Below are 15,034 nucleotides of genomic sequence, written 5' to 3' on the forward strand. Positions count from 1 at the left end.
CCCCATTAAACACCTCAATCCCGTGTTTTAAAATCCGGCTCCTAACTTTTCAGGGACTACACTGGCTTTCAAACTCATCATTAGTATGCATTAGTAATTTAAAAGTTATCGGCCTTTGCATTCCAGGAAAGGGCATGTAGCTCATACTAGTCAAAAAGCATGCTGTTGTAAAGCAACAAACAATATTAACAAAACAAATATACAACAGTGCACAAGTTCTGGAATCTCTTTAAAACCAAAATCACAAGCCATGCAGATATTTGTGAAAAATATTTTCAAATATTTTCAAAAAGAAATCACAATTTCAGAATAGATTTTCAGTTCTAAAAACATCATCTCTAATTGTCATCTACTATCTACATAAATCAATTTAAAAAAACCTGTGTTTGCTCCCCCAGGCAGATCCTGACATTTCCAGAATGCTGCTTTTCCTGTTGGCAGGAATCAGATTCCAGAGCTTGCATTTTGTTAATACCTAATTCAGCAGGTGTATAACTTGTCATTTTTACTAATGACTACAATACAGAGCAAGACAAATAAACCAGTTCATATAGAAACTGCTTCAGGTGTGTTTGCATTTAAGAATCCTTTAGAGAGTCTACTTGAAGATATCTTCCTTTGAGTATCCAAAAATTTGTTTTCAGCAAAAACAACTCATTCTGCCTATGAAAATGCCTTATAATTCTTCTAAATGAATTTTAAATTAGAAATTCTCACCACAAACTTGAGGTGCAAGTGGTAACTAGCATGATTATATAGCCAGTCATAACTATGTGCGATGCAAATTAATTATTTCTATATTTAAAAAACTTTTGGCTCTACTTTAATCATTATAAATCAGAGTCACTCTGATTTTTCATTCCATTTTCTTTTTCCTGTGATGGAACCTACAAAAATATAATTGACTGACAGAGCTTAGGTTATTCCAAAATAATCTGTTGATGAAACAGATACAGAAAGCACCACTGTGCCCACCCCAAAAGGCATAATTGAATATACTTTAGGCTTCCACACTACTTCTGCTCTCCTCGAGTATATTACAGTCAATTCCTGGGATGTCTTGATTCACTCTGTTTTGCTTACAGGATGATCCACGTCAATATAGACTATGACGGGTGACAAACGAAGCCCACGTACATCTCCCCTCACTTTAAAGCTCACTAGCAGTCCTCGTCGGCGCTCGCGAGCGCGAGTCTTTGTTCCCCTGTGTGTCTCCCTTCACAGCCCAGTCATCACTCCTCGTCGTCCATAGAGTTCCCAAACTCCCAGACACCATCTGTCCACACCGAGTTGTATGTCTACTTAAAGTCCAATTGACATGCAAACTAAATGCAAACTACAAACAGAATTCAACAGCACATCACCAGTTTGAAGACACAATCCGTCAAACATTTCAGAGGACTATGAAGAAAATATATCTTACACTTGCAAATCATCGGACATGATGTCTGACATTCAAGAAACCCTTTAATAGTCTATAGACATTTGCCTCGTAAAAAATCTACTGAAAACATCCTGAAAGTTTTCTTGAGTAGCAGAGAACACAATATCCCTCTATGTAAGACATGTACAGACAACCAAATAGGTAAGAACGTAAAACCAAAGAAAAAATTACAGGGAATATAAATTTTAGAAGCAGATGATTGTTAATCACTGGCTCTTAAACAGATGCCACGAGTGCTCAGTTCCTATCTACCCATGAACATGTCAACACATATTGTAAGAGTCATTCCAATAGCCCTGATTTTTTTCAAATCTGCTGCTACCTTTTCAAATCAGGTAGCAAGAAAGTATCTGCCCCTAAAACTTTATAAAGGAGACAGAAGAGTCATTATCTGCAAAACCTAACACCAAAAACAACTTCCAAAATTTAAGGGTAAATGGCTTAAACAAACAACATGGATTCAAAAATATAGTGACTTTTTTTTATTCTTCACCTACCATCATCTTTTTTTGAATTATTTTTTCTCCTCACTAGTTTTTAAATATTAATTCATTTTTGTAGTATCCTGGACATCTTATTTGGAGTAACTTTCCCTTTGGGTATAATGGAGAAAAGGGAACTCCTGATTCCACTTCTCCTCACTGTCCAAAGCAAGGGAAGATGCATTTGAAGGAATGTCCAAACTTTAAGCACGTCATTTCTATACCACTTGCTGGGCACCAGGATTTTTTCTGTTTGCTTTTAACAAGACATATTGCTCTTATTCCTTATTCTCCTCTGTTTTTTGGTAGTCAGCACTTTCATCTGGAAGGGAATTTCCTCATCAAGTTAAAGTTTTAAGGAATTGTATGTTTTTCCTTCTGTCCAGGCCCTTTTGGAGTATCGATTGGTGACTGGGGCACTTCCACTGCAAGCCACCCCTGCTTGAAACCATACTCTAATGGACATTGCTATATCCACAACTTTAGGGCTTTTTCTAAGGCCTGGGGTTCTACCTTGTTCCAGCACCTTACAGTGGAAGGCCTCATTTCTCAGCCAGCAACTAAAACTCTTTTTATCCTCCCTAACCAAAAGGCCGACGTGCCCATCTCCGTGTGGTGGGTCCTTCCACCCGGTACGTACTGTTGGTGAGCAGGTGGTTCTGCTGCAGAGGGCTCAGCGGATGGGCACTTCCAAGGCTTGACTGCCCCGACAGTGTGGGATGGCCGATGCCGTGCTGCGATCCTGTGGTAATGGGAGACTGAAGTTTCTCTTTATCCCAGGAAGATTCACTCCCACCTGCAAAAAAGGACCGTAAATGGCATATTCCTTTCTTAGAGGCATTTTGCTTGGTTAGCAACTAATACTCTTTAACAAAACTTAGAACCTCACACAAAAAAGCACCTGAGACCTACACCTAAAAAAAAAAAAAAAAAGTTAAAAATCAGGCAAAAAGTACAATTTGAAACTTTTAGTATCGCCTACCTTCATAAAAATAGTGTCTGCAAACAGTAAAAATTTTAATGTTTAAGGACAAAATCGTCCAAATAAACATCATTTCACAATTAATCATTTCACAATTAATGCGGGCTGAAAGGGAACCCCTGAGTGTCACGTCGCAGCCTGCTGCTGCCACAGCCCCTTCCATGCGCGGCTCAGCTTCCCTCTTAGAGCTACTCACATCTCTCCCCTCTCTTAGAGCTGCTGGAAGGCTGCTCTAGCATTCCCTCCTCCAAAGTGTGGAGCGCTCCTAACGGCCACCAACCAACCAGCCTTTAAAATACATCTGGAGCAAACAGGTATTCCAGATATACTCCTTTTTGCAGGTATGTCACACATCTTAAATTAGATCGCAGATTGTTATGAAAATGTGTAACTGCAATATTGACACCAGTTAGAATTTACAAACAAGAATTTCAATTAGAATTAGTAATAGATTACTGTGATGCAGCAGATAGAGGCAGCAAGCAAAAAAATGTTTTAATTGAAGATGAAAGTAGCAGGAACATTCAACGTTCTTTATGACAACACTTAGCTAATAAATGTGATTAATACTGCTAAATGCAAAAGTTTGAAAGATCAATGACTGAGAAAAAAGGAAATCACTCCATCATTTTAACACTATGTCCAAGTATGAATTACCTTCCTATAAAAGATTTGTAATTTGTAAAATTATGAGTAATACATTGACAAAGAAAGATACACTGAATTATACTATATGATATAACATGGCATAGTGGGGAAATTAGAAGCGCTATTATGGTGAAGTTTGTGCCAACACTTTTAATATAAATTTATATACTGTATTCTGCTCTTTCAACATTTGATTGATACTTAATATTCAGGTTATTCACTATGAATATTGTGAAACATAGGCATTACTTGGTAAAATATTTCTTAAGTTAAACCTATAATAAAGCAACATTTTGCTAAGGAAATGTTTGGTATCTGGTCTTTCCAAATGACTTTCATTTATCTTCAGATGCTTTTTTAGTGAATTTGACATTTACATTTTAAGCCATTCTCTTCTAGAAAATATGCATTACATATGCTATGGCATAAATATTTTGCTTAGAAGCAGATTTTCTATGTGAGGTGACCTCACATATTTGAGCAGCAGCCATGAAAACCGAACAAGGTTTGTCACAGAATCTTGGAAGGAGGAAACAAAACTGCACTCCTCACCAGAAGAATTCCTCCAGTAATCTTCCCATCCCAGGCACATGCAGGTGGAAGCCCTCATTTACTCATTACAAGCTATGCATAGACTTATTGCTAGATGCTTCCCTTGGCTTTCCAAAAACCTCACTGACTTATCTATCAAATTTGTGCAGCCCCTAAGTTGTAATATCAGAATGCACTACTAGATTTCCAAGTCAAGTTTAAACACTGTTGTATGTGATAGATAAAGTACTAATATTCCTCTTTTACAGATCAGGAATTGCACTGTGAAGAAAACTGTCTTGCCTAAGGCCAGGAAATCTGCAATGGGACAGAAAACTGGATTTAACTTCTGTTTTATAGTCCAAATCACTGGACTAGTTTTCCTTACAAATGCGGACAGTAAGAACCTTTTCTTCTGCAAATTCCACTAGTAAATCTGGTCTTGTATTCAGTGTCAGCAACACAAGAATAAACTGCAATACACTTATCTCCAGCAGGCCATTCCTGCTCCCTATCACTTCTCCTTAGGGAAAGAAAAGAAAAAATACTTTTGAGACTATCCACATATAACAGAAGTGCATATTAAATTAAATATTTTGCATAACTTGTACTGCATATACCGTGGTATCTATGAGGTATACTGCAGACTTTGTCGTGCATGTATATACTGGGAAAATCACTGAAAAATCACAAACAACAAGCAACCTTGATTCTACATCCTATCTGTGGTACCATGAGCTTACAGGAGAAAGTAACAAACTTCATGACATGAAACATGAAATGTGATAGGGAAATAAAGCTATACAAGCCAGGAAATTTCATTTTTTTTCTCTCATTCTCTCAAAAGTTTGGTATTTGAAAAAACTTACACTAGGAAAAAGTAATTTCTTTGTCCCTATTAAGCTAATGAAAGTTCTGCTTATAAGACAGCAGATAAGAAGTCTAAAATTAAACAATGATCCATATTACTCTATAGGGATAGACGAACTTCAAGCCATGTCTCTTAGGGTATGTATGAAGCAAGTGGGAAGAGAGGAAAAAATATATGAAAAAGCCAACACATGACCCTGAAAGGAAAGATCAGACAACAGAAAACAGCAATGATGTGACTTAAAAATTTAAAAATGCTAGAAAGTTCATTTGTGTCCTCAGAATATTTTTAAAGTCCTCGGAAGTATGTTGATATGTCAAAATGCCAATACATCACTTAGCTACATCACGAAAAGCTTTACATTAAGTGCTATCACCTGCTGCCCATATGACCTTCTCCCCAACAGATAAAACTAAAGAACAAAAAAGTCATTTTTCCTTATCTTGTTTGCATTCTAGTCGATCTTGTCCTAGAACAGATCGTACTCAGCACTAAAAAGGGCAAGACAGACCAGAACTCCGTCCTCGAGGGCTGCCAAAGGCCCCCCCGGTCTCCACACGCAGGAGAGAACCCGGCACCGTGTTTCCTCACGCACAGCAACTCCAAAGCCAGAAACAGCAGATTTCAGCGGGGCAGCCGCCTTAAAGAACGTGTTGGCTACCCTGTAAAAGCAGATTAAAAGTTGGACCTGCTTCAACTACCTCCCCACACAGAAAAGGTGATGCACAATCCTCGTTATCCCGTTCGGATTTGCTTTTTTGGAAGAAAAATGGCCTTCGGCTGGCTTGCACTGGCCATGCCCGTGTACACAGAAATGTGACACAGAGGGACCACAGAGCCACAGAATGGCTGAGGTTGGAAGGGACCTCTAGACATCATCCAGTCCAACCCCCCTGCTCCAGAAGGAAGAGTGACGCTAAATGCATTTGGTAAAACAAAAAAAAAACAAAACAAACAACAAAAAAAAGAGTTACTTACAATATATAAGCCTTATATTTACAATATAAGCAGTCTGAACAGGTTACCTGAGGTAGCTGATCTCTACATTTATGTTCAACTAAGTAAAACTAACGCAACAGACCCCAGTCTATCCACTTCTAAATTACATTGCCATGAGAAGCAAGAATTCCCCTAATATCATTTTACAGTTAAATGTTTTCTAGTGGTCAAACTCTGGGCACTCCTGTTCTTTAAGACAAACCCAAAAAACTTTTTTTTTGGTGAAGATATATTTGTGAAGATTAAATTAGCGTTTTAGTTTCATGTATTGAAAGATCTCTACAAAGTAATCAAAGTTCAATTTGGTGACAGTTTCTTTTCATTTGGTTTCAAATTCATTTTATCAGTTCTAAAACTGAATGGGTTACCTAAATGAAATCCACTCTGGCAGAGGTACCTTTCAATTGAACAACCACACTGCTTCAATCTATGTCTGTCATTTTATTTTTTGTAGTGATGCATTTCTGAAAAATTAAACTCAAATTGTTAAAAGCAATACCATCTTTACTGTCCAATTTTATTCTAAAACTATTTTAAAGCACATTTTTCATGTTATCGAGCATATTAAGCATCAGCTGTAAAGAAAGAAAGTATTCAGCACATTGCTATTTCAGCACTGATAATTCTGAAGTATTAATCACCACTAAATTCTTTTATCAGTGTCCCTTACACACTTCCTATGAAATTTGGGGGGTATCTTGATCTCCACCCTTCCCAAAAAACTGTTTTGTATGGTGAACCGGTGAACAGTACCCAATATAGCAGCAGGTTGTGATTCTTGCATACAATTTTTGTCCTTTTCCAAATGTGCTAAAATTCTAAATCTGGTCTCCTGAATACACAATTTCAATAAGACAAAATTACTGCAATATTGCAATCACTTATCTATATTCCCATTTAGCCTCATGAAGCAAGGCTCACATTTTAATGAAATACTGTGTTAGGCTTTATCACATGAAGTGCCTTACCGGATTTCAGCAGTTATTGACCCTACATAAATATATATACGGGTATATATACAGTGCTCAAAGCAGTGGTACCCTTTACTTGTGATGTAACAGATTGAAAAAAAAAGGGTTTTCCATACATTTTGCAACAATTAAGCATAAGAAATGAACAAGGAATTGGTCAGGGAAGAAAGATTACATTCTGTTGGAAGGATTTAAGGTCTCCCGTGGAAACCCTGCCAGAAAAGTAATATTGCTCATCAGTGTTATCTGGTCACCTTAGAACAACTGGACATCTAAACAGACACCAAATTTACACGCTGATTATTAAGGTGGCCAAACCTTCTTCCCAACCATTTTCTATCTGCCTCTATGCAAACATACCACATCTGTGTTACTTTGGGCAAGACACCAATTAATCTGACAAATCCATCACAAATTCTGGGCATATGATCACAATTTAGTCACAGCAAGTGCAGTGCATACCTGATGTTAACACTTCTGGCCTATCCGACAGTGTTCAGAGGCCCAGCGTTTTCAGGTGTCGCAGACAATTTGCTCCTACCAATATCCTATTCTCATCCTGATGCTGGGAAAGAAACAGTCACAGTTTTGGGTCTCACAGAATATCCTCTGTATGTCAAAAACACCTCAATCAACAACAACTCATCAACTCTCTTCATATTATCAGAATCTGAATGTCCCAGGAAGAGAAGATCAGGCAGAAAAACAGTTTTCAACAGTATCTGATGGAAAATCAGACCTCAACGCCAAGGAGGAGCCCAGTAAAGCCCATATACATCTCAACACAATGTAATAATTGCCATATCAAATGCAGTTGATAACTTGAACAGTCTCATTACACACATACGATTTCCATTCAGCAATGGAAAACCAGTGTGGTAAGAATCATTTTTAGTCTATATCCAGTTTGAAGCCCAACCTGACAATAATAGAAAATTCAGCGAGACCAATATATTATGCATCCCTGCTTCAAAAGAAGCTTTTCCATATTCACAACCAAAGCCAGAAGCTTACATAGCAGTCCACAGGCTACATCCACAGAACAATAAACACTTGGTTAGTCTGAACCAAGAGATGCTCCACAGACCTTCATCTACCTAAATCTTCTGAAAATGTCACTACTGATTGAAACTTGAGCAAAAATAGCATTTCCTTCTCTGCAGATACTACTTTTTCCAACGCTGAAACACAAACTGACTTAATCAAATTAATGCGATTCCTGGTAAACCATCACTTTCCTGTCAGAAGAACCTGGGTCTGGGTCACATTTATGATCCATTCAGTCCAATATTCGGTCCTCAACAAGGGCAGTAGAAGATGCCATTTACACAGATCATGCTGACTGCTTTCTGTGGTTCCTTATTACTCCTTAATTGCTTAAACTTTCTTATTTAAAAACAGGAATCGGATTTGTTCATTTAGATCATGATTAAATGTCGGATAAATCAGTCCCCAAAAGATCACATGCACTTCAAAATCTGAATTAAAGATCTGCAATATACTTTAAGCTTTAATGCATTGATTTGTTTAGCTGTGTTTGCTTGGCTGTATCAACTTCTGGACTGCGCCCTACAAGAAAGCCATAAAAATGTGTAGCATAAGATATTAAAACTGAAGATATCCAGTGATGGTTTTACTGGGCTACTTCCAAAAACTTATCAAGTGGTTCAGCAGATGTAATTACTGCTTAGCCCTGCCAAAGCTTTGAAATGTGCCCATTAATTCAGCAATTCCCAATCTGTCCATCAGTCAGTCATACTTAAAAAATATGTCTGTCACAACTTAGGTGAAGTAATCTGTTGATAATTATGCAATAAGAAGTCATCTGAAATCTGAATATAATTTCGAAACTTTTTGAAAAGTCTTAATGTCAGTAAAATCAAACTATATTTCAAAACAATAGGATACTGAAGATACCTGCGAATATGTCAGAGTATTTAATACTCATTGAATTAAGGAGAATATTCCAATTATTGCCAGAAAGTTACTTTTAAAAAAGGTAACAAACAATTTTTTTTTTCCTTTAAAAAAGACTGGAAGAAAAGAAATAGGAAAGCAGTAAGTATAACATTTTTTTAAAGTTTCTAAATTTTAAAGTTCCTAAACTATGATCCTGATTATAGAGTTAAAGAACCATACAAAATACCCTTTATTATGGTATCATACCGATACCCTTTATTAGATACATCGCAATGTAAGACTGCATCTACAGTAGGAGTCTTCAGCCAAAACAAATCTCACATTAACAGCATCAGGTACTCAGTGTTAAAGGCAGGAGGACAGTCTAAAACACAGTTTTGGTTTTGTTTTGAATCACTAGGTCATTCATGCCTTCTAATTACATATAAAGCAATTGTGATTGGCTGCAGCAATTAAACTTCTTTTAGCAAAAGAGCCTTATGTAGACAACAGACAGAAAATGGTCTTTTTCCTCAAATAATTAATAATAAAAATGGGAAAAATGTGGAAAACTTAAAGAGATTCAGGGAAAAGGAAATGGGAAGGAAGAAGACAGATTAAAACAAAAAAAAAAGACACTGGTTAAATCTTCACTTGTCTGGGGTTCATACTGGCAGTATCTTCACATATACACAAAATAAAAACACTCCTCGGTGGGTTTTATATGTCCGTATTAGGAGAGAGATCATGTTAACTAATTGAAGTTATAACACTAAAGCAGCCTACGAAAGTATACCTAAGCAAGGTGAAACGTTATATTTATAGAAAGTTTGATACAAACAATTAAAATAATTCATAAAGATATGCTAACATTCAAAAACAACTGTGAAAACTAGCTACAAATTAGCTGCTTCCTTTCTTTCGTTGATTTGGTCACACATAAACATTCATTAAAACAAGTTGCTTCCTATCTAGGAAGAAATGTGACAAGGCAGAAAAAAAAGCACAGAGAATATATGAACTATTTGTTTCTTTTTAATTTGATATGTTACTATGTAATTTTCTTCCATCTAAAGCATTTTCTTCCATTTAACTGGCGTAAATTTTTCACATCTACCATATCCCGCAGCAGAGTTCCACATTGCGTGCAGAGGTACCTCAGTATTTGGGGTGCTGGTTAACCTGACATTTGCTGCCTTCCTTCGACGTCCTCTAGAGCTCTGACAGTGGATGAAATTAATGAAAAATAAATCTCTATTCTGTTTCTACTAAATAAAGCATAGGTTTTTTTTGTTTGAATATTGAATTCTTTGAATTAGGGAATTTGCAGTTAGAAACTACACATTGTGTTGGACCTTCATCAGTGTCAGGAGGATAAGCAAACCTTTCCTGCAAAGTATTAAATGACCTCTATTCTGTATTGCTCAAGGTCCCGTTCTATGAACCTCAGCAAATTTGAGCTAATGGACAGATAACATACCTTCTCTACTGGAAAACTGGGTCAGGGAGACTCCTGACACCTCACAGAAAGTGGCTTTGACAAAAGAGGGCCTCCACAAATCTGTGTGCACCCTTATTTCAACTGACACAATGTTGTCAAACTCTGAAGAGAGAATAGAGTTTCAACGTACAACAATATTTTGAAATGTAACACAGGATTATGGTTCATTCCTGCACTACAGATCCACCTCCTTGTGCACCCAGGATTATTATTGAGAACATTTTTCAGTAATAAATGTGTGAATCTATTACTATCTACTTTTCTATAGAAAACTGACATGGCTGAGCACATGGTATCTCTTTTGGATTAGGACCATCAGTAAAGCACTCAACTGCTTCCTACTGTGGGAGCAAAATCTTTCCTCAGAAACAGGTAGAAATAAAGTACAAATTTGGTTTATCATGTTTAGATTGAAGCTGATGATACACAAGCGAGAAGTTCAACAGCGTGTCCTTCAGATCTTGAACACAGTTTGCAGGCTGGCTGCCTAAAAGCATAAAATCCAGCCCTCCTGCTAAACCCAACAGCAGCAAGCAGTAAGCTGGAACTAGAATTGAGTTTCTTGTGATGACAATTGCTGACACCTTCAGTGATCACAAATCAAGCACCTCTGTTTTTCACAACTAAAACAACCGCTGAGACGACATCCTGTATATTTTTAATGTGACTATAACTAGCCAGACAGTTGAGCTTGATTTTCAGAGGTTCTGAGAACATCTGACATACACGGCAGATAGGTAATGCTAAGATAGGAAATCAGATCAGTCAAATTTCAGTAACTTACCATTTACTAATTCTTTGAAATAATTCTCATGAACAGCACCAGTTACAGTTTGTAATCTTCTGAATAAATCTGTAGTGACATAAATGAATTATGTATTTACTGTCTTTTCAAAAATTCCAAATACTGAAGAACTGTATATAATACATAGTATGCCTTAAAAGAATTTAATGTAGTAGGTGGCACTTCATACATACACATTGGACAGTCTTCCAATCCCTGTTAACTTGAAACATCTACACACAACTCAACGACATTGGAGAGTTTATTAGAGAATGAGAGGCTGCAAAAATGCAGTCTAACCGTTAACATTTTATACAGAAGATGAATGAAATTAGGAGCTGCCCAATGAGATTTATTGTCATAAGCCCCAGTCTCCATGAAAGATCACTAAGTGTAGGCACTCTTACCCCAACAATTGTGTCACTATATGGAACATAGGCAATGTATATATTATATACAGCTATATGCACACTAAAGAAAGAGCTTTTTTTATATATATCTGGCATTCGATTCCTTGCACTACATTATTCCAAAAACTATAGCGCTCTGTCAAAACCATAAGAGCTTGCGACTAAACTTAATTCACACAAAAGATCTGCAGTGAAATCCACAGTGTTCCACTTAATGTCACTTAATGTTAAAAATAACATTAAAAACAAACAAACCAAAAACAGAGCTTGTTAACAGCCAACTTCATACTTCCTTTACAACATGCTTTTACTTTTGCTCATGGGAATTGCTGAATACCTAACACAGCATTTGAACATCTTATATGTACAATGAATCTTTGATTTCAGAGTATTTTTCTCATTTATCAAACCTCGCCATTAGGTGCTCTCATTTAAACTCTAATGCAGCTGTCCTCAGTGAAATCAGTGGGTGCTTTTCATTAAGTCCTCTAAGGAGAAGGATTAAACCCCTATAAATGACCAACAGTTTCAAAGATAATATACAAAAGTGTAGATAATAACTATAATGAGCACAAACATTAAAATGGTTATCCTAATACTAAATAAAGTGAAAATATTCTGAGGAAGACAAACTGAGAGGCTTTAACAACAACGTATAAAGCACAGCGTTGCTATTATACACAAGACAAACTTAATGAAGCCTCAGGTTTTGGATTTATTTTCGCTTGTGGTATAAGTATGCACCACCTTGATTATCATTTAAAAAAATATTGACAGCTTGCCTTCTCATACCAATGCCTAGTAACAAATTCCAAATGTTTTGTCGCATTTCTTGTGAGCAATGCCATCTGCCAGAGGTGGCATTTCATGGCTGTTTACCCTGACTCCCTCCAAGAATTCATCTGCCACTATCTAATGCTGCCTGAATAAAGGGGATTAAGACTCTGATGCAACAGAGACTATTGATAATTTGGTATAATTGGGAAGAAATGAAGATAAATGAGGTTGAGGATGGAGAGGCAATTAGTTGAGCTGCCTGTACAGCTGTGTTCTCGGCCTAGCTCCCCTGGCCTTTTCTTTGGTGAGGTATGTGCAAATTAAACATAATGACAAATACACTCTTCCCAAAGCTCTTTAGTTTAGGAAGCTTGAAGATATGATTCTAATTTGTGAGATTCGAGGCAGTTTTCAATGAAGAAAGTCATAGTCATTGCGGAGAATTTTAAAGAGCAATGCACGTTTTAGCAGAACACCTATGGAATAGAGTATCTATTATTTCAAACCACTGTTCTTCATCTGGGCACTGGGATAGCCCTGTTGATGTTGCAGTGGTTTGGACTGGAAGAACGAAGGGTTCTGCTAAGCTTGATACAGCAGAAAGGTCTGTCTGAGACCTTGATACTAAAATTTGCTTCTCACTCTGTAAAAATCCTCTCTTCATGTAACTGGCCAAACTACAACACCAGAGCTGGTCACTTTGAAATGCAGAGTCTTTAAAGTTTAGCCCCAAATTCTGCAGCTGGACCTTCATTTTTTTATATATATGCCAATCTTCAAAAATACTGATCAAAATGTTTAACACAACATCTCTAAAATAAGCATTTTATACTTCAGAAGATTTTAGAAGCAAAATACTTCTAGTCAGCAATACTACAAGAAGGTAACTATCTTACTCCGATATGCCTCATTTATATGTTATCTTCTTCAGGTAAGATCAAGTAATCAAACTTGTATACTTTGAAAGGCAGTTAAATCCAAAGTGAATATGATTCAAATACAAACCTGAAAAATAGAAGGCTCTCAATTTATAGCTTAGGTTGTCATTCTTTTAAATTTACTGATATAATTATGTATTTTTACATATGTGTGTATATATCTCTAAAAACATATTCATATGGTTAAAAACAAATGCACAAAAGGCATTTATCACAAGAAATGCAAATGTCTGTGTCACAAGATTCTAACACAGCTTTTCATAAATCACAAATAAAATAATGCAAGTGTTTTTTAAAAAATAAAAGTAGCATTTACAGAGGCAACTTTCATTTACTGACACGTTTCCTTAATTATAGACCAGATAGATTCTGATAAATATTCTGATTTCGTATATAAGTCGTTCCATCTGAATTAGTTCTTAAATAGGAGATTCTTCACATAAATTACACATTTTACTGAGTTGGTATTCTTTCCAATTGTTTTTAAAAATAAATTCACTGATTACTTGAAGAAATGATATTGTTAAAAGCACAGTTAAGCTCCCATGCACTGAAGGGATTTTGATGAATTTTGAAAGAAAAAGAAGGTAAGAATTCTAAAAGAACAGCAATGCAATAGAGTTATTTCACAAAAATAAACATTTCTTAACATAAACTATTCATTGTAACTATTTTGTAGTATAAAAAACAGTTCTTCAGTATATTCCTAACTAAACAGTGCATCTGCTCTGTGAACAGCGTCTCTCTCCACTTGTTCGTGTCAGCAAAACATCCTCAATCTCAATACTGCACTTTTGCCCATGATGTAGAGGTCAACTAACATTTCAGTTCAGCTAAATCTAATGTACTTTTTCATTTTGGATTAGATTTCTACAGAAGACTAAAAATAGTTGGCATTTTATGAGGGATATTTGCCAGGAGAAAAGAAGAATATACTTCTTTCAGTCTAGTAGTTTATAGTTCAGTAGTCTATACTTCAGTTCAAATAAACCTTTTTTATTATTATTACGAAGCTGAAAATCTGACTGAAGTGATTGCTCCTTTATACACAGAACAATACAGCTCAGAACAGTCTTTGTATTAGCCTGTAACATTCAAATTGCCTGTTTTCTACTTTTGGTCTTCTGCCGAAACCCTCCCCTGATGAACACTGTGAAGGAGCAAAAGCAGTTGCTGCTCATCTTCTGACTTGAGCCTTTATCACAGTATTCGAAGTTAATCTTTAATCTTGGGATTGTTCACGTACAGTGCACACATTAAAAAAGTCACACTGAGTAACGCTCTGGCTTTCCGCTGGGAACAGAAGGGAACAATGCAGGTTGGAGGAGGCCGGGAGCTCTTGTGGCCCTGCCCGGCGCCCACACCTGTGCGGCAGCTGCGCGCACTTGGTGGCAGCCGCCATCTCCTGGGATCGCCGAGGGTTGAGTGCTCTCAAACAAAGCACGAATACCGATCTCCATGGGCGCTCCTGGAGTGTGTCAACACCCCCGGAGTCAACAAGGCCCAGGCCAGCGCTGGCGTCTTTTATTCTGCTTCACACCTGAGGCAATCGGTGCGCGACTTGCCTAATCTCTTCACACCTGGGCAGGCCCCTCATCCTGCACCACAGCTACTGCGTTGGTCGCACTCCGAGGAGCAGCTCACGGCTGGAGACTCCATGCACAGCGCGGTCAGACACAAATCTAAGGAGTGACCTGCTTGAGCATAAGTGAAAATCGAAAAAACAAAACTGTTCCCTAGTGTCATGGGAAGGATGACAATTCTGATTACACTACCACAAGCTAATGGAGAGTAAAA

The 15,034-nt window shown here is 37.1% G+C and overlaps 1 protein-coding gene across 2 annotated transcripts in view; it reads right to left on the bottom strand.

The window, feature by feature from the left end:
- Positions 1-15,034, bottom strand: part of DACH2 (dachshund family transcription factor 2) — a 265,656-nt gene that overhangs the window by 55,849 nt on the left and 194,773 nt on the right. For both annotated transcript variants that reach the window (XM_088527599.1, XM_088527598.1), the window contains exon 4: positions 2,567-2,722. In XM_088527599.1, coding sequence (XP_088383725.1) covers positions 2,567-2,722 — 156 coding nt within the window. The remainder of the gene's footprint in view (positions 1-2,566; positions 2,723-15,034) is intronic.

Source organism: Tinamus guttatus, unplaced genomic scaffold (assembly GCF_059628265.1).
Source record: "Tinamus guttatus ecotype Peru unplaced genomic scaffold, ASM5962826v1 Tinamus_guttatus_pri_ptg000287l, whole genome shotgun sequence".
Lineage (NCBI taxonomy): Eukaryota > Metazoa > Chordata > Aves > Tinamiformes > Tinamidae > Tinamus > Tinamus guttatus.